The sequence below is a fragment of the Panicum virgatum genome, chromosome 5N, assembly GCF_016808335.1.
Source record: "Panicum virgatum strain AP13 chromosome 5N, P.virgatum_v5, whole genome shotgun sequence".
Classification (NCBI taxonomy): domain Eukaryota; kingdom Viridiplantae; phylum Streptophyta; class Magnoliopsida; order Poales; family Poaceae; genus Panicum; species Panicum virgatum.
Genome location: NC_053149.1, coordinates 51,161,854 through 51,182,318, shown reverse-complemented (window position 1 = coordinate 51,182,318; position 20,465 = coordinate 51,161,854). Strand labels below are relative to the sequence as shown.

General features: G+C 44.8%; 2 protein-coding genes and 1 non-coding gene across 3 annotated transcripts; 2 read left to right on the top strand and 1 right to left on the bottom strand.

The window, feature by feature from the left end:
* The first annotated feature begins 11,825 nt into the window (after positions 1 to 11,825).
* TRNAS-CGA lies at positions 11,826 to 11,907 on the top strand. Its single transcript has one exon. It is a non-coding gene; the product is annotated as a tRNA-Ser (tRNA).
* Positions 11,908 to 13,454: 1,547 nt separating this feature from the next.
* LOC120675230 (peroxiredoxin-2C) lies at positions 13,455 to 16,234 on the top strand. The gene is made up of 3 exons (XM_039956344.1): positions 13,455 to 13,738; positions 15,406 to 15,485; positions 15,793 to 16,234. Exons 1-3 carry the CDS (start codon positions 13,584 to 13,586, stop codon positions 16,044 to 16,046), a joined length of 489 nt encoding a protein of 162 aa, XP_039812278.1. The 5' UTR covers positions 13,455 to 13,583; the 3' UTR covers positions 16,047 to 16,234.
* A 188-nt stretch (positions 16,235 to 16,422) lies between these two features.
* Positions 16,423 to 19,039, bottom strand: LOC120675231 (rop guanine nucleotide exchange factor 12-like). Its single transcript, XM_039956345.1, has 7 exons — positions 18,708 to 19,039; positions 18,493 to 18,609; positions 18,241 to 18,395; positions 18,056 to 18,130; positions 17,706 to 17,969; positions 17,029 to 17,340; positions 16,423 to 16,937 (listed from the first exon to the last, which is right to left on the bottom strand). Exons 1-7 carry the CDS (start codon positions 19,009 to 19,011, stop codon positions 16,548 to 16,550), a joined length of 1,617 nt encoding a protein of 538 aa, XP_039812279.1. The 5' UTR covers positions 19,012 to 19,039; the 3' UTR covers positions 16,423 to 16,547.
* Between the last annotated feature and the right edge of the window lie 1,426 nt (positions 19,040 to 20,465).

Sequence of the window (20,465 nt, the reverse complement as noted above, 5' to 3'; positions counted from 1 at the left end):
CTCAAAGCATAATAAGTCAGATTACACTCTTCAATTAAATGGTTTGGAGGTCCACAACTCCTCTTTGATCTGCGAAGAGCAATAGGTAAATCTACATCCTCCTCATGCTGTAAATCAGACTGTGAAACTGGAGGTGAGTGCTGAACAGTATCAGGAACACTATCTGAAACATCATTACCAACAACTTCATTTTCCTGGTCATCCATAAGCTCCACCTGCACACTAACTTGTGACTGCAATTTCTCGACTAAAGCATCATCTGTGGATAAACTGTCAGTAAACATCACAGATTCATTGAAAACAACACTTCTGCTCATGAAAGTCTTTCTAGTTTCAGGATTCCACAATTTATATCCTTTGACTCCCGAACCATAACCAAGAAACAGACATTTAATAGCTCTAGGCTCTAATTTTCCATTATCAACATGAGCATAAGCAGTGCAGCCAAAAACTCTCAAGTGTGAATAATCTGCAGGTGTACCAGACCATACCTCAATAGGAGTCTTCTTGTTGAGTGGAATAGAAGGCGATCTGTTGATCAAATAACATGCTGTATTAGCAGCCTCAGCCCAAAAACGCTTGTTCATATGGGCATTGGACAGCATGCAACGAGCCTTCGAAATGATAGTCCTGTTCATACGCTCGGCCACACCATTCTGCTGAGGAGTGTATGGTATGGTGTGATTCCTAACAATGTCTTCTTTTCTGCAATAATCATCAAAAGCATCCGAACAGAACTCTCCACCATTATCAGTTCGAAGCACCTTGACCTTCTTCTCAGTTTGTCTTTCTATCATAACTTTCCACTCTATAAAAGCAGCAAAAGTATCATCTTTGCTTTTCAGAAAATAAGGCCAGACTCTTCTAGAGTAATCATCAATAATGGTAAGCATATAACGAGCACCACCATATGAAGGCTTACGTGAAGGACCCCACAAATCAGCATGAACATAATCAAGTGTACATTTTGTGGTATGAACAGAGGTATTGAATTTGACCCTCTTATGCTTACCAAATACACAACGCTCACAGAACTTCTTGCCACTCAGAATGCAGCCATCCAGCAGGTTTCTCTTCATCAATTCTGCCATACCGAGTTCACTCATGTGTCCAAGACGCATATGCCAAAGGTCAGTCTTACTAGGTTCAGCATTAGCAACATTAGCAGCAGAAACAGAACCATGCAAAGTACAACCTCTGAGAACATATAAATTTGAAGGATTGAGATCACCCAGCAAACATACAAGAGAACCTTTAGATACCTTCACAATTCCACCTGAACCGGTGTATTTGAGTCCTTCTTTATCAAGTGTGCTCAACGAGATCAGATTTCTTTTCATCCCTGGTATGTGCCTTATATTCTTCAGTATGCGAATCATGCCATCATGGGTCTTGATCTGAACAGAGCCAATGCCAATAATCTCACACGGGTTATCATCTCCCATGCGCACAAAATCACCGTTCTGCAAAGACTCATAGGAACTGAACCAATCTCTATTAGTGCAGATATGAAAAGAACATGCAGAATCAAGAATCCACTCATCATGACCAGCAACACAACCAGCAAAGACAACCAAACAATCTGACTCAGAGTTTTCACCAGCAGAAGCAACACTAGCCTTACCATCAGATTTATTTTTCTTCTTCTCCTTATTCTGCAATTTCCAGCAATCCTCAATCATATGAGATTTCTTCTTGCAATACTTACAGAATTTCTTCTTGGGACCTTTGGATTGGGAGCGGCCTCTACCGTCATTGCTCTTGCCACGATCGTTGTTATCATTTGAGGATCTTTGCTCTGATCTGCCTCTGACATGCAAAGCGTCGCCCCTAGAGGACGAGCCATCTGTCTGCACCATGCCTTTCATCTTCTCCTTAGACTGGAGTGCCTCACAAACTTCCGCAAGGGTTAGTTCGTCACGGCTTAATAGTATGGTGCCACGGAAACTTGCATAAGAACTTGGCAAAGAGCATAATAAAAGAAGACCTAAGTCCTCATCTTCATACTTAACCTCCATCGACCCTAGGTCAGCAACGATCTCCTTGAAGACAGATAGGTGACCCATCACCGAATCACCCTCCTGCATCTTAAGCGTGTACATCTTCAACTTCATATGTAATTTACTGGTAAGATCCTTCGACATGCAGATCGATTCCAGTTTTAGCCACAATTCTGCAGCAGTCTTTTCCTGCAGCACTTCTTGTAGAATATCATTAGATAGATGAAGCTGAATAAGAGAAAGAGTCTTACGGTCCTTGCGCTTCTCCTCATCGGTCCACTCATCCTTCTTTTTCTTCCCGAATTTTTCCAACGCCTCATCAAGATCATTGGTTTGCGCCAGAATAGCTCTCATCTTGACTTGCCACAGCGAGAACCTTGTCTTGTAGTCCAATATCGGTAGATCATACTTCATCGACGCCATCACGAAACCCTAACTTGAAACCACGGCTCTGATACCACTTGTTAGAAATTATATGGAGACCCAGACATAACGGAGCACAACGGATTAAGATAATGGGCCTAACTCAACCCAAAAGACTAGTCTGATAGGTGAGGATTGCTTGGTCTTATATGTTGTACTCCCCCTACATTAATTTCCAATGTGGGACTAAACCCAACAATCTCCCCCGGTCACACATTGGGCCCAAATCTTCTATTAGAAGGCATCATCACGGGCCTTAAGTTTTTTTAGATCTGAACGGAGATGCTAATTTTTTTTAACTCTCCAAATGTGGATCCGAACGAGCTCCCCCGTCACAAGAGTAATTTCATCTCCAATATCACAAAGACGTGACTATTGAACGGAGATAACGGGCTCCCCCGTCAACATGTGAAAGAGATTGTTAGCCTATGGGCTCTGATACCACTTGTTAGAAGCGATGGCGAATAAAACGATGAAAAATAGAAAGATCAAACCGTAGAAAGACACGAGGATTTAACGTGGAAAACTCCTCCAATGCGAAGGGTAAAAGCCACGGGCGCCAGCCAGCAATAACTTTACTATATCGGGTGTTTGTGTACAACGCCTAGCGGCTGCTTACAAGAGGAATAATAGGATTGATATTCTCCGGTGAAGCCTATGGGTTAGATATATAGGAGAGTTACGTGGTCTCCTCAACTTCTACTAGCAATGTGGGATTAAAAGTTTACACCACATGGGTCTTAATGGGCCAAGTCCAAATTCCAACAATCTCCCATCAGAATTTGGATCACAATATAACATGACGTAGGCAGGACAGGACCCAATTAGCGCCGTTGATTCTTATCTGATTCTAACATGACGTCTAGTAAATCTGTTTTTGTTATCTATCTAAACTTGGTTCTTTTTGGCGGTGTAACACACGAAACTGAATGTTTAGTACGACGCGCGCTTAGAACATTGTTCAGAGTTCAGACATTGTAGCTTCCAATATGTATATCTTAGATCTTGCCATGCGATTGCGCAATCAATATTATGATCCTGTACAGATTTACATTAGTTACCACGTAGACTGTTCAAGTGAAAGCAAATTCGTAATTCCACTTTCTTGCGGACCCTTCAGATCAGATACTTCATAGATGCCTCTTGCCAGCTCGCAACAGGATCTCTGTAATTTTTGAGGAAACAGGATCTTTGTAATTTGAAATGAGTTTTTTTTTTAACAAACCGTCCAAGAAAATTTGAAATGAGTTTGGATTGCATGTTCACGGCTTCAGTATCATCATGGCCTCTTGGGTACCATGATAGATGCAGAATTCACAAAAAGCAGAATACATTAATATCAAAACGTTCAAAGCACGGTGGTGTTTGCCTTGTCTTGGCAGGAATTTAGAGTGAAATTATAATAGAAATAAAGGAGATTAGTGCATTGTTAATATTAAACTTTGCTAAATAAGTACAGTTGGTGGGGAACGACAGATGCTCCTGATACGGAAGTGTTTGGGAAAACGCACAGAAGACTCTAGCTGAACTGGAGTCGGACCCGCGGACTCGGCCATTCTTGTAATGAAAGTTGACAGGAGCGGATCGGTGGGTCTGGAGGGACTTCAGCCCCTCCTACCGCCGCTGGATCCATGGAGCTCCTCCTAAGCCTCCCCTACGATTTTTTGATATAAATACACTGCGATGAGAGGCTAAAGTTATTTAGAGGTACAAGAAAGCCTCTCCTAATAATTATCCTATATCCGCCACTCAAAGTTGACAATGGTGAGAAACTCACCAGCTCCCCTGTGCCATGAGTCCATTGGCGCCAACGTTCACCTTGGCGACCTCACGGAAACGCCTTCGATACTGATGTTAGAGTCCCATCTATTATCTTATTATTTGGCCAACAACCAGAGCCTCCACGTTCGCTCTCAAGGCCTAGAAATTCTCACGTTAATCGGAGAAAATAAGAGAAATTAAAATTACCCACCACTGCCATTATAATAAATTAGTCAATAATACTCCTTATTTTATTAGCCACGTTATTTTATATAGATCAAGCGTGCGAATCGAAGTACATGAGACCAGAGAAACACCAAAGCCGAGGAGTCCACGTCGGTCGGCAGATCGATACGGGTCAGTCGGCGGCCCAATGTACGTAATGTTGAGATACGAGACAGACTCCTAATAAGATAATAGATCTTCATAAAAGCAATCTGTAGGACTTGGCGCCGGAGTTTCACAACGTGGCTCGCCTCTGCGAACTGTACTACTCACCGCCGGTGTTCCAAAACTTATCTAGAACTTGCCTCTGCAATCTCGACACCTCGCCGAAGATTTTCAAAGCATTGAACATCATATTGCTCGAAGCTCTCAGCCTCTCCATGCACTGCGGCGTCAGTGTAACAAACCGCCCTGCAAAGGTACTCATGATTGCATATTCATCCATAGGTCATCATGAATATACGAGGATGAGTTGAGTAATAAAATTTATTAAAGCAAAGCATATCTTTCTAAAAAGAGTTGTCTAAAATTTTGATAGCCATCATACAGGTTGACCCGGTTTGGCGATCTCCCAGGCTACCATCAGCGACCTCATCGGCCTGTCGCTCAACTTCTTCTTCATCCTTCATCTGCTCAACTCCGGTAAGCAAAAGAGAACACCAGGTAACCTCGTGATTGCATATTCGTCCATAGGTCATCATGAATATACGGGGATGAGTTAAGTAATAAAATTTATTAAAGCAAAGCATCTTTTTTTAATGAAACTCTCATTTTCAGTGAACGGTTTGTGCAACTTGTCATCAACCAGAGTAGCTACAATTAATTACAGCAGGCAGCAACAGAGGTAACTCTAGCAACAATTAATTACAGCAGGCAGCAACATAGGTAACACTACGTATTTTTTGCTTTAACTTTATAGTAGGCCGATTGATTAATGCTACATGTTTGTCCTTCAGTTGTTAGATCACTTGGTAAGCTATTATCACACTTCCATGCAAATTTCTTTCATGAATAACATTTGTTAAAATAATTATTAAAATGTCATATCTTTTCATCTAATATGAATTTGCAGCTAATATATATGGTTTTTTTCAAGTAGGGTATTGACAATATGACATACAAAAAATTGAGTGATCTTACAACTAATGGATAAACATGGAGCATTAAAGCGAAAGTTATCAGAGTTTGGGATTCAATCAACAATGCAACTGATGAACTTATAAGCATGTATATGATTTTAATGGACGAACATGTATTTTTATCAATTTCTTTTTTGTTTGTATATGTTATCCTGATTTTGCTTAATTATTATATTTTTGAACATAATGATACAATCCATGCTACTATATGGAAGGGTCTATTAAGTACTTACAGGCCACCAATAAATGAGGGTTCTATTTATATATTTAGTAACTTCAAAGTTGAAGGATCCATTAGGTACCGTCCATTGAGCAATGAGAAAAAATTAGTTTTTACATATAATACAATGGTGAAGGAAGTGAATGAGCCATCAAATAAATACAAGCAGCAATACTTTGACGATGAAGCGTATAGACTGCTCAAGATAAATGTCACTGCTTTGTTAGAATCACTCAATGGGAGAACTGAAGAAATTCCCAAGAACATACAGAATCATTATGAAGAATCATTTATCTTTCGATTCAAGCTGAATAACCAAAACTTTACTGAAGGAAGCCAGGTTATTTAGTCAAACAAAAATTGTTCCTGTTGATAAATTTGAAGCAAAATTCTTGAACGACATAGCTAAGAAGGTATCAAATTTTTATTATCTATTCCATAAGTTATTATATTATATTAACATATTTAAATTAAATATTATATTATGTTATACTATAATATAATATTTTGGATTTCATATGATAGGAATTAATGAATAATGATGTAGACATTATGTATAACAAAGGTTTTGAAAAGGACATATCTGAACTTGAAGCCTCAAGTGATGACAGTCACACCAAGCAAAATGAATTTGTAGAAGAAACCATACATATTGGAGCAGGAAAAGGTACAAAAATCAATAAGAAAAAAGGAAGCGCAAGGAAACAGGATGTGAAAAGAAACCAAGGGAAGATAGAAAGAGAAAATTTTAAAAATCTACATATAAAGTTTGTCATTGAATTAAAATGTGATTTTTTTTAATTTTCTATGTACTTATGCAACTTGTCCATCTTTTTAGGAAGAACATAACACTAGTTCAAAGAAAGTTAGGAATGAAGATGATGGCAATGGCACATTGAAAAGCTCAAAAATGGTTGCAAAGAAACTTATCTAAAGAAATAGGAAAAAACAGAAAGACTTTGATGGACACTACAATGGTACTTTACCAATTTTGAATACCTAACTGGGCATTTTTCTCTTTTCTAGGATCAGAATATTGGTAATTCAGAAGGTATAGAAAATCACAATCCAAGTTCAAACAAAAGGCATAAATTAAATCCAAACAAAGTTGACGTACATAAGTTGCTTCAAAGACAAATACTTCAGCTAGACAGGTATTATAAATATTCAAACATTTACATTTGTTCTAAATAAATTATTCAGCACTTACAATTTTTCTTTTTTAATAGGAACAAATGACCACTTATGTTGATTCAAATGAAAATTTAGTCGTACTAGATTCAAATGAAGAAAACATGCACAACATGCAAATGAACAAATCCATGGTACAATGACAAGAATTCTGCTTCTACATATTATTCTTGATATTAGAAGGTATATTTTAACATATTAATTTTGGTCAGGAAAATAAGAATTCAGCATTTTCAATGAATGAAAATTCAGACAATGAATCAAGTTTATAAAAAGATACGGTAATACAGTCAAAATTATCAAAAGTTGAGGTAATCATGAATAATCAAATTATCATATTTCAAACTAGTTTGCTGACATTATCATTAAGCAATGTGAACTTTTCTTTGAGCAGGGAAACAGGGAGATTGATGAGATGAATTCAGATATCAATTCAAAAAGAAACAAAGAGGAACAAACCCTGCTACAAATGATACAACCCCGGCAATATGCATCAAAAAAGATTAAGAACAACAACAAAAATCAAATAATAAGGTAATCATTAGCACATTGCAATTCATCTGTCCTTCCTACTATTAAATACTAACTAATGTCAATAATTTTGGTACTTGCAGAGGAAAAATAAGCATATCGTTAATTCAGAGGCTATAAGAGATCATAAATCAGTCAAAAAGACGAAAACAAAAACAAAGAAAATTGTCAAAGATACACTGGTATTTTAACTATTATAATATTGATATTTATTTTAATTAAATAAATATTGTACACATCAATATTTTCCTCTTTAATATGAAGGAAACATCAGTGATAATAATCCAAATGAAAATGAGTACAACAATGCTAAGTATGAAGAGACTCCAAAGAAAGTTGTCAAAAAAAAAAGAAGCAGAAAAGTTGTCACATACACAAAATTTTCAGTTACGCAGGTACTTTACCAATTTATATATTGTTATTTGTTTTCATTTTAAAGGTAACGTTTACCTAATATTTGCCTTTTTTATAGGAAGAAAACAATAGTGATCCAAATGAAGATAAGTTCAACACGACTGAAAATGGAGAGACCCTCCAAAATTTACAAAATGGGAGAAAAAAATAGTTACAATACTGGATTCAGATGAAGAGCTTTTGCAGAAAAAGAAATTGAATAAAGGGAGAAGAATACTCAGAATTAAAGATCTAGAAGAAGATAACAGTACAAAGGTACTTTACCAATTTATATATTGTTATTTGTTTACATTTAAAAGGTAATGCATACTTTAAACAACTTTGTATACTACTTTTGTCTACAAATTGTTAGAACAAAGTAAAGTTTTAAAATTACACGCGCAAAATATAGTTTATACTCGAAGCTTAAAAAGCACAAAGTTACAATACAAAATAAAGGATGTAACCTTATAACAAATCTAGCCGCACAAATGCGCGGGTGGCCCACCTAGTTCGGTAGAGAACGTGATCCGGTAGGAATGCTGGGTGTTGTTCGAGCTGGGTCCCCTCCTTGTTAGCCGAGCGGTAGAGTTGGAGTCAGGTTCGGCTATTCTGACCTTGTGCGAATGCAATCGTGGAGGACACGGCGGCGACGATTGGAGATGAACTCGGCGTGACTCCTCATCACAAACCGAGTCGAACTCCAACCCCGCGCATGCCCAGTTGGCCGCTCCATACTATGCCGGCGACGGGGCAGGTGCCATCCTCTCCTCATTCGACAATCGATTCCGTCGAGTTCAACATGTGCGCTAGAAAAATGTTCAGATGATTAGATTCATGATTTCGACTTCATTACAAAACTACATTTGAACTTTGGCAATTTACACCATGCATGCTTGCTCAAGGGAGAGAAAGTTGGTAATTTGACTTCAGATTAGATGCAGGCTTGCTGCATCCTTCATCGATCTCTGCGGATTTTGGATTGTTTGTTCATGGTGCAATATCATCTCTGGGTTGACTTGGTGCAAACTTACAAAAGCAACACATGGTTTCCAAACAAGCAAAGCACCGCTAAAGTTTCTCACTTAGCACTAGAACTCTAGTTTTCTATGGAAGAAGTAAATCTTCCGTGTTGGTGACTAATCTGAATACCTGCTCGACCAAGTTCAACCCTTACAATTTAGGTGTACTTCTTGAATGTCGACCTTCTTGAATTGAAGGTATTAGATTTATCATGGATGAATATTAATTCATAGGGCATAAATTAACCTACTGAATACACGCATGAACCCCGCCGCAAAAGAGGCACCTTGAGCTGGAGGAATTCGACATGCCTGATTTTTGGGAGTCCCCGACCGAGACGGCCTGATGTGCTTTCTGCTCATGCAGAATTGCAACTCATGCAAGAGAACTTCCTGTCTCTTGCTAGCAGTAATTTTTGTGCATCCTTTGTATTATCAGAACATTGCAATTCCTTCATTTGTGTTTGCTTCGCATAGCCCCCTCCTTCCGTTCAGTTTCAGTAAACCACTATGTTGTATGTCTGTGGTGAAAAAATTGAAGACCTCCTGAAAAATGACACTTTGGTTCAGTTTCTGCAAAATGACTCCTTGGTATCTCTCTTTTTCTTTTTTCAAATACTGTGCTTTGAATGTTCTTAGTTTCAAGCTGGCATTGATATGACCTGTAGATTCAGTGTGATGCAATTGCATTAGTATAAACTGTAGATTTTTCAGTCTTGTAACTAGCATATAGTAAAACTGAAATTCTTCAGCTTGTAGAGAAAAATGAAATTGTCTGCAGTTTTCCTTATCTGATAAGTGATAACTATGCTAAATTCAGAAATGACACTGATATACAGTATGGATCTGCTTGTGCACTATTGCAGTGTATTTATGCCATTGGATGATCTGCTTGTGTGCTTGGTGTTATCCTTTTGTGCAGATGAGTTCGTTACCGCATACCGCATTTATTTTTTGACGATGAGCCGGTGAGTCCACCGTATGTATTGGTATTGGGTACACTAGGATCTACACGGGGCGAACCCCCCTTCTGGTGGGGCCCAGTGAGATGACCTTGGATTTGGCGTTTCAGTCGGTTTCCCTCGGAACTCGAGTCGGAGTCGGACTCACTCAGCCATTCCGTGAAAGAAATCGGAGACGACGACGCCGGCGACGGAGATCGGCTTTGGACTCGGCGCGTTTCCTCCTCCCAAAGACCCAAACCGAGTCGGAGTCCAGCTCCGTGTCCGTGAGGATGGCCAGTTGCCCCCTCCGTATAAATCGCGGCGGCGGGGGCAACGACGCCGACAATCCCTTCCGCCATTGTTAGCACGAAGTGGAGAAACAAAGCGCCGGAAGATGCCGCCGTGTTTCGCCGGCTCCAACCGCCCTCTCGAGATGGTCGTCTACGACCCCGCCGCCGCCAGCAAGCGTGCGCGGCAGGGCGAGACCTCCACGCCGTCGCCGTCCGCCAACCCCGTCGCGCGTGCCTTGCGCGCGGTATCGGCACCACCGCCCTTCGGCAACTTCGCGCCCATCAGCGCCATCCCGCCCCGGCTCCCGCCGCTCCCGACGGCGCGTTCGCCGCCGCTTGCTGCTGATGCCGGCAGGGAGGAGCCGCCGTGCCTGCGCAAGCATTTCCTCGCGGAGCTGGGCCTCCGCGCCGACCTGCCCGTGCACTTCATCGCCGAGAAGCTCGTGACGAGCACCGACCTGGACGGGCACCAGAACCGGTTCCGCATCCCGAGCGACGGCGTCGAGCGCCGCCTCCGCGCGATCCTGACCCCGCGCGAGCTCCACGACGCCAACCTCCTCCACGCCCCGCCCCCGATGCCGAGGAAGCGGCCGAGGCACGAGCAGCTTGCCGCTGACGCCGCCGCCGAGGGGGAGCAGCGGCCGCCGGCGGGCAAGAAGGCGAAGAAGCCCAAGAGGAAGGGGAAGGTGCACGGCGGGCTGCGCATGAAGCTGGTGGACCTCGCCGCCGGCGCCAGGGAGCTGCGGATGTCGCGGTGGGAGAGCAGCCGCGGCACGATCGTCAAGGGGGAAGGGTACCTCGACTTCGTCCGCCGGTGCAGCTTCAAGGAGCGGGACGCCGTCGAGATCTGGGCCTTCGTGCAGCGCCGGGTCCGGCTCTTCGGCTCGGTGCTGTGCGACGACAGCCTCCTGCACGTACTCGTCGTCAAGAAGGACAAGCAGGCCCGGTGCAACTGCCTTGTGCTGCCACATGAACGTACGCTTCCAGTTCCAGCACCCGCAGCAGTTGAACTGAATCCATCGAGCGGAAGTTGATGATGATGGAGTTAGGCTGACCTGATTAGATAGTTTTGATTGTTTTTTGTAGGAGAAACAGAATGTTAGTGCGCGCTACTAATGTTTTCAAGTTCCAGAATTGTAGATTCCCAATTCCCATAAGTGGCTTTTGCCATGTGGATCCGATATTACGATTTCGAATATATTTAATGCAAAACTACAGTATGTATTACTTTGGTTTTTCCTGCTTGTAGCAGATTGTTCTAGCGAAAGCAAAGTGAATTGACTTCATTGCAGGTTTAATTTTCCCCATGGATCAGTACCTCATTGGGCTTGACTTATACGCAAAAAAAGGTAACAGAATTCCGACACCTGAAACTTAGTCGTGATGCCAAAACGAAAATACAGAAGTGACACAATTCCTACACTGCAGGATCCCAATATTGCATGATGAAACCTATTCCACAGGCATTGAGACATGCAAGTTCATCAAAGCTCTGGAAAGAAATATGGTAGCCCACGCTTCTCTAGAAAACTGACTGGAGGCTAGCGGGTATGGCTTTAGAGTTTGAGCAAAACATACACCCTGCTACCCTGGTGTGGGTCGATAACGCTCTAATTTTGTGTTTGCTCACTGATTTCCAAGACATGTCCATTATTATAATAAATATCATATACCCAAACTGAAACCGTCGATATGTCCGAGTGGTTAAGGAGACAGACTCGAAATCTGTTGGGCTTTGCCTGCGCAGGTTCGAATCCTGCTGTCGACGTTTTTTTTTCTCTCGGCGATATCCTTTTGTTTTCGACGTTGTACTAACAACGAGCATTTTCTCTGTGCTACGTGCTAGAAGACTGCTTTATCAGTGAAATTTATTGTTCATATAACATGATGTGTGCGCCGGCAATGAGTCCTCTGCAGATTTTTGGGCAGGATCGGCTTAGCAATTTTAGCAGCCATGAACAAATTAGTCCTATATATATTATATATATGACACGCTCACGTCAGCAGTGGCTAGAGGCGGTAGAGGGTTTTACTTTTTTTTAGATAATCTAAAGGCCGGATCTTAAAAGGATCGAACTATAATTTTATATAATTTTGAGCTAAATAAATTAAAGGCCAAGTTGAATTGTGAATAGGGCATTGGAATCATGACCCATTACCATCCCTAACGGTGGCTCTAGGTCTATATTTCAACATCACACGGTGAATATTATTACCTCCGAGATAAATATATTTGGTCCAAGCCATGGCTATGGTATTCAACATGACACTTTCACTGTGTTCGGGAGGCTGGAGCTGGAATGGTGTGAGAGAAAAATACTGTTGGGCTGGCTGGAGCTGGAGCTGATGGCTGGAGTGGTGTGAGAGGAAAATACTGTTGGGCTGGAGCTAGAGCTGGCTGCCGAACGGAGTGTTTGATTTCTACCGAGAGGTGTGCTATTTTAAATATTACATTATAGAATATTCTTATAGTGACTTGGTAACACCAACCATTAGTATCTTCCATATAATCCATGCGTAAAGCTAAAAATCTTTTACCAACCAAAATCTGTGAGTGAAAGAGCTTGTAGCTTAGTAGCACCTTAGATTCTGGGTTCGTCGAAGATGCTTATAAGGGTAGGATTTACGTACGTGTGTTCATAGAGATGAGTATGTGTACGTTCTGAGTTGTGTATTGTGCAATTGCAAAAAAAAAAAAGAAGCGTTGCCAGTTGCAAGGGTTAGGATCTCATGCTCCAGCGTTCAGTACAATGGAATACTCCTACATGCGCAGCACGGATTGGTGCTCTTAATTTGGGCGAGAAGAATAGCACACGGTGGGGGGCTCGGCACCGGGACGGCCGTTTTCGTAGCAGCCCGTCACGTCCATGAACGGAAGCACGGGCGCACGTACCGCGACGGAGCGCCCTCGTCTAGCCGATTACACATCCACAGCGAGACCTTTCCATTTCTTTCTTTTAAATAACTTCCCATTTCATCTTCAACCTGCGTTATCGCCTTATCGATGTCCTCGGTCCTGCTAATTTTTTTCCTTGCCCCAGCGACGCTGCAAACTAAAGAAATCATGTCTTTTTTTTTCTTCGAAGAACCTCATCGAAGAAGAAATCATGTCTTTTTCTTCGGAAATTCAGCCGGCGGCTAGTCTCTGTCTGACCCCCGAATAAAAAAGTCGAAAAAGTCCAATTGACTTTTTTTTTAAAAAAAGTCAAATTTCCCCGGACCCGGCCAGCTCGCTTCGCACACCACATCAGATTCCCCAAAATTAATGCGTTCACACTAGGGGCCACATGCACCTGTCACCCCGCAAATTCCCCTCCCACAAATACCCCAGCCCCCAGGGAGAGGGGAGAGGGAGGCGAAGCGAAGCGAAGACCATCTGTCCACCAACCACTCCAACTCCACCTGGCCGCAGTCGAGTCCCCGTCTGCATCCCCCGGCGCGGCCATGGCTCCGATCGCCGTCGGCGACTCCCTCCCCGACGGCCAGCTCGGGTGGTTCGACGAGAGCGACCAGCTGCAGCAGGTCTCCGTCCACGCGCTCGCCGCCGGCAAGAAGGTCATCCTCTTCGGCGTGCCCGGAGCCTTCACGCCCACCTGCAGGTCTGCTCCGTGCTCCCCCCTCTTTTCCAGTCTCCGTCCCTTCCCCTCCCTCTTTCTCGGAGTTCTCGTAACATTTTGGTCACGTGTGGCTCCGCTTTAGCGGGAATGGGACTGGGGTTTCGGCCCCGTGTTTTGGGGGATTTTAGGTCTTGTTGCGAGTTGGGACTCGTGATTCTCTAGGAGTTAGTTCGGATTCGGATTGGGTACTGGAGATTGGGGTTTAGCAAACAGATCGGCCACGGAAAGCTCCGCGCCCTCAATTCGTGTTCGGGAACTAATTAGTTGGGTTTTTGTTTTTTGTGACCGTGGCTGAGCACCTATTTCATTAAGAGGAAAATAATTAGTTGGTTTCACAATCCAAAATCCAACTCGAGTCCCCATAGTACTAGCTCCTGTTCTAATTGGAGTCGAAGCACTAGTTCTGGTCCGATTAGCACAACTTTAGAATCCAGGACCATCGGACTAGAACTACTACTTTCGGAAGATAATGCGTGATGAGAGCTTTCTGCGGGTGCTGATCGTTGAGAGAGATCAGCAACCGCAGTGCAAGTACTGCCCCCTCTGCAGTTGTCTTTGTAACAGAGGAAATTGAATACTGATAGGCGCCAGTATAACTTTCAGGCTTGTAGTTTCCTGCATGCATGTCTTTACTTTATCTAGTAAATTGACTACCACAATTTCGATTTACTGCAAATTACAGCTCTACTTTGAGTTTTTCTTTTCACCATTTCCGGTGTAGATTCCTCATTGCTCAACAAAAGACAACTTAGCATCTACGATTACCATAAAATTGGTTACCTTCATGAACTTGGTAGTTTGCATGGCAAATGGATAGTTTTAGAAAAATAAAGGTGATCGCACTTACTCAAGCATAGGTGGTGAATTGTAAAAATTAAAGCACAAATTCAGAGTCCTCGCTGTGAGAGTTGCGCATTGGTCTGGTGAAATGTTCACTTGTTTCCAGTTCAGGCTAACTATTGGAACCCCAGAAATGATCGGTCTCTTGTGTGCTCAATTAGATTACCGGGGAAAAAATTCCCTTGTACTTTGGTGAACCAAGAATTTGGGTCTCACATGTAAAATGTTTTACCCACATATTGCGTGGCTGGGATGTTGGTTATGTTATGGCTTCTGGTTTCTCTCTCTATTGAATATTGACCACCTCAAGTGATGATTTGGTGTACATGTGTAGCTCCAACTGTTGGTCATTCACTCATTTGAATGGTGAGCACGCGTACAACTATTACCTGTTCACCTGTAGAAAAACAGTAAACCTATGCACAATTACTGAAACAAAACCTAGTGAATTGAAAATGGAGACACGCTACAAAGTTAACCAGGTCAAGAAGCTCTGTATGTGCTTTGCAACCTTTTACAACTATGATTTCAATTTTTGCAAGTCACTGTATGTGCTTTGAGTTTTAGTTACTTACAGTTAGACCGCTTAACTGAAAGTAAGTTAATTCCTGATATCAGTGTAAAACTGGTTTTCCTGCATGAATTTGCTTGTTTTCAATGACAAATTGCTAAACAAACAATATTGTAGAATGTAGATAATACCATTAACTTAAGCTAAGAGTTTTATTGCTCTTGTATCTTTGCATCATTTCATTTTGTGAAAAGCTAAGTACTCAGGCTGTGTTATTCTGTGTGTTTCTTTTATGCAGCATGCAGCATGTGCCGGGCTTCATTGCACAGGCTGAGCAGCTCAAAGCCAAGGGTGTAGATGAAATCCTGCTTATCAGTGGTAGGTTGCTGGCCTATCTTTACTTCTATGTATATATCCCAAAGCAGTTATTTTCGTTAAAAAAATCCTTCTGCAATATCTTGATCTGAGCACGAACCATGTGCGTAGAACATAGACTTTTATTTGCTTTCAGAAACCGTGGCATTTAATTGCTCTAAATGGCTGTAAGGTAGCTCTGTTGTGAACTTGTGACAGCACATAATGAATGAGTACCACTTAATTTGATGTGTGATGCTTATAGGTTATAACCTTGATCAAAACTACCTGTGCAAGAATAGTACATAACTCACTATGTTGTGGTTTGCAGTTAACGACCCCTTTGTCATGAAGGCATGGGCAAAGACATACCCTGAGAACAAGCATGTGAAGTTCCTAGCCGATGGATCAGGAAACTACACCAAGGCACTCGGTCTTGAGCTTGACCTGACAGAGAAGGGATTGGGCATTCGCTCAAGACGGTTTGCTCTCCTGGCCGACAACCTCAAGGTCACTGTTGCAAACATCGAGGAAGGTGGCCAGTTCACAATCTCTGGCGCTGAGGAGATCCTGAAAGCGCTGTAGGAGTTTCAGCTTCAGCTCTTGTAAAAGCGCAGCAATGTTGTCGGCATCAGTCTAATTTGAACTCGTCTTCCATACCGCGAATAACTTGTCAATGGACAAGATCCAGTTCCATGTACACTAGACGAAACTTTTGGAGGCTGCCTATTACCGCTGTTGATTTATGCGCAATCTGGTATTCGGGTGTCATATTCGATTGCTTGTGTCCTCGAGAGCCTGTCTTTCCAACTGAATTGCAATGTGGAGTCTAGCTCGACGCACCACCCCTCGGAAGTCATGGCATGTGTGGCCGGCATTGACGCTGTGCTCTCCATGAACCGTGAAAAGTAAATGCAGTTTCTACGAGCTAACTAGATCAGACAGGAACACATGTCATCTCTTGGCCAATCCCCATCCCCTGGGCTCTCTCTATAAATTTGAGCTATTTACAATTTTTTTCCTTCCGAATTACAAGACACCGTTTTAGCATGACCATGCACGCAAACAGTTAGTTTCCCAGCATAGCTATCTGTGCGAGAAGCTCTTCAACCCACTCGTCATACTGTCGAGTCTCTGCGTGTGCAGAAATTTCCTCGTCGAGATCCGGTGAACCTTCTTCAGCTTTGCGCCACCGACGACGGCCTCCGGCGCCGGCGACGCTTCCGGAGGCCGCTCACCATCCTCAAGGTCTTGATCTTGCCAGTGCACGGTATTCTGGTGCTGTTCCTTCTCGGCCTCCGCCGCCGCCGCGTCAAGAACAGGAGACTCTAAGCTAGTCCTTCTCCTTGATTTCGTGCGCTTGGGGTCGCGAGCGACGGCGTCGGCGTGGAGAACGTCTTCTATCCGCGACAAAACTGCAAACGCTAAGCTCTCAAGCGTCCTGGAGTAGCTCTCCAAGATGGCGTACCCAACATCCTGAAAGGAATCAGCACACCAGTCAGGGGCACAGGCAAAAGGGGCACTGTAGCAACTAGCAAGTCCGAAAAAGGGTGGCTCTCTTGGGCACCTTGTTGTACTGGATCTTGCTTATGTCGAGTGATGACTGGGGGACGCCGGGGAACTTGTGCTTGAGGATGAGGAGGACGGTCTGCGCTCGCTCTTCGAACTCCTCTCGCTTCTCCAAGCTGACACCGGAGCCCCACGACAGCTTGTTGCAGATCTTCCTCTGCCAGATGACGACAGAGGCCTCGATCTGGTCCTTGAGGTCGACGATCCTGTGCTCTGTTGATAGGTCCACTGAGTTCAGGAGCTCGCTGGGGTCGAAAATGTCGGCTGTTATGATCTTGTACATCGCGTCACCAAGAATGGACCTCCCGTTCTGCAAGATCAGCGGTGATGAATTAGCCTTGGAACTTTTCTTTTGAAAAACGCCTTGGAACATTTTTGAGGAAAAGGCTTCAGCGTTTCAGTAATGCATGGCAGAACAGGCATTCAGAATCTGTGCATATGCTTTGAGCAAACAAAATTCAAGATTTTTTTCGCGAACGTGCCTAAGCACGTATTTCATTAAGAAGAAAGCAGTTTACAGACATAACTTGATGCAGGCCAAACAGGGTTGACCTACACAAGCGCACAAAGGACTACGAGATGAGTTCAGACAAGACCAAAATTTGTACTGTAATCATTCGAGAATTTCCATGATTCTAGCAGACTTATTGTTGGGAGGATGTCATGGTGAATCACCTTTGGCAGAGACTCTATGTACTCTTCCGGGATCTCCATCTCTGTGAGGACATCAGCGTTGATGGCCATGGCCGCCTTGAGCACCTGCCCAACAAGTTCCTTCTGGTGCTGAAGCCACTTCTTGGACGCCTCCGACAGGCCCTCCGGAGGAACCCTGACCGTCGGGATCCACCACTTGTCGCACGAGTCGTCGTCCTCACCGCCGTCGGCGTCCTTTGCCACGTACCAGAATTCCTGGGGCTCGTGGAAACTGTCAAGGTACTCCTGTTCCACGCACAGAGAAACAGTGCCGCCAGGTGTGAATTCAGAGTTCGGCCTGTTCTAAGGAAAGATGAACAACCATTGCTTACGAGGAGCATCGCGTCGAGTTTCCGCAGGGCCGGGATGTTCACGAGGAGATCGCCCCGCTGCTGGGTGCCCATCACCTGGTTGGCGACAAGGAGAGGAAATGTAGGAGGTTACAGGTGCGATTTCAGAGTGAGGAATGGCCGGAATCGAATCAATGGCGGCGTAGCATCGAGATCTCGTGGCTGACCTCCATGTTGGTCCCGTCCTCGGATACTTGCTGCGACGGAGCGAACTCGACGATGTGGTCGGTGACTGACAGGAGCCAGTCGATCTCCTTGTTCCATCGCGCCCTCCGATCGGCCGACATGGGCTCGAGGCGGCGCTGCTCCCCGAATATGGAAGCTGCAGATTTTCCCATAATGAAGGAGATTTATGCAAGTGGTCGGACCTTGAAGAAGCACCATTTTTTTAATTAATGGAGGAAAAAATGAATGCTTGCCTGCGAGGTTTGTGATGGCATTGGAGAGAGCGAGAGCGGAGGAGACCCCTTTGCCCGTGCCGGACATGTCCTCCCCAAGCAGCAGCTTGGCGAACTTCTCCTTCATCAGGTCCAAGTCTGCACCGGGATCCAGGACACATAGTCTCAGCCTGAGGAATTCTTGGAACAGACCAGATCTGATCTGCCGCGCGTCGATTGTTAGCAATGGTGATCACCTGAGGGCGGCCCACAGTCCCGGACGGTTCTCGCCGGCACCGGCGGCAGGTCGTTGAGGCGGCCCGAGATCGCCCGCGAGCCGTGGCTCCTCGACAGCATCCGCTTCTGCAGCGGCGGGACGGTCGTGGCGTCATCGTCGTCGTCCGCCATGCCGCCCCTGACACTGCCGCCGCGCGGGGACGACGGCTGCGACGACGACGGCGACGGCGAGGACGAGAACGAGGGGCTGGGAGACACGGCGCGCCGCCTCCTCGACAGGAGCCTGTCGAGGCTGTGGCCGCGCCGGAGGAACCCCCCAACCATCACAAGATCATGTCACGGGGGAACCGCGCGCGCGCGCCCGTGCGCACGGGCGCGCGCCGACGCCGGCGCGGGAGCAGGGTCGAGGCGTCGTGACTCGTGAGAGCTAGCTAGCTAGCTGGAGTGCCCGTGCGTAGGGCTTGCCGCCGGTGCTCGCCGGAGGACGACGGGGCCGAGGTCGTGGGGGGCGCGCAAGGCAGGTGGCCGGCCTGCCTTGCCTGCGGCCTCTCGACGACGACGGCTAGAGGAAGGAGGGGAGGCCTCGGAGTTTCTTCGTTGCTGCGGGCGTTGTGCGCGCGTGCATGGCCAGTCCTCACCGGCCACAGGAGCGCGCACGATGGGCTGCCAGCGTCGCGGGTGGGGGTCATGCTGTGTGTGAGCAAGCCAAAGTTGGAAAACCAAAGGCCAAGCAGGGACGCGCCATTGTTGCGGCCAAAATTAAGCAACCTGCTCTATTTTTTTCCTGCCTTCGTGTCCTTCAGCATGGCCCCCGCATGGTCGCTTTCCCGGATTTGCGTTTGCGCATGCAACTACTAACGCAAAATGCAAAATTTTTATAAATCATTTGCATGATGCATTAAATGTAGTGAAAAAATAAATTGCATTACACAAATTGATTGTAAATCGCGAGACGAATCTAATGAGCCTAATTAGGACGTGATTAGACACTAAATTGATACAGTAATGCTACAGTAAGCATGTTCTAATGATGAATTACTTAGGCTCATTAGATTCGTCTCGTAGTTTACAGATGAGATATGTAATTAGTTTTGTGATTAATCTACATTTAATACTTCAAATGTTGAAGATCCCCTTCCAAAAATACAAAAATGCAAAATGCAAAGTGAGCTAAACAAGGCCTAACAAGAGGTGCCGAGCGTCACGGACCAAGGCAACTTGGGACAAAACGTTTCTGCATCCACAGTGAAATTTTCAAGGCCCATGATAATTAAAGTTTGGGATTGGAAATCTAGGTTATTTTGGTTAGGGTTTTTCTAGGAGTTTTTGGGTTCGGGTTAGGGGTGGTAATGGTGTGGGGGTGGGGTGGGGGGAGTCTATTTATCACGCGCGCGTTGCAGAATATTCGGCGGCGGCGAGATTCGGCGGCGGAGGAGCTTTGGTGGAGGCGGAGACGGTGGACGCGGAGGAGGCGAAAAGGCGGCAGCGGAGGAGGAATGCGGAGGTGGTTCCGGCGGCGGAGGAGGCCGACGAAGGCGGAGGCCACGGTGGACACGGAGGCGGGCCGAGGCGGCGTGAGAGATAGAGGTTGGGGGGTGTATGTGCGACGCGACGGCGCCCACCCGCGTGCGCGAGAAATAGGCCCCCTCTGTAATGGGTCATAGCCCTAATACTCTCTTCACAATCCAACTTGATTTTTAATATTTTTAGCTTCAAATTGAATAAGATTAGAGCCCGACTCTTTTAAGATACGTCCCTTAAATGATCTAAACTAAAAA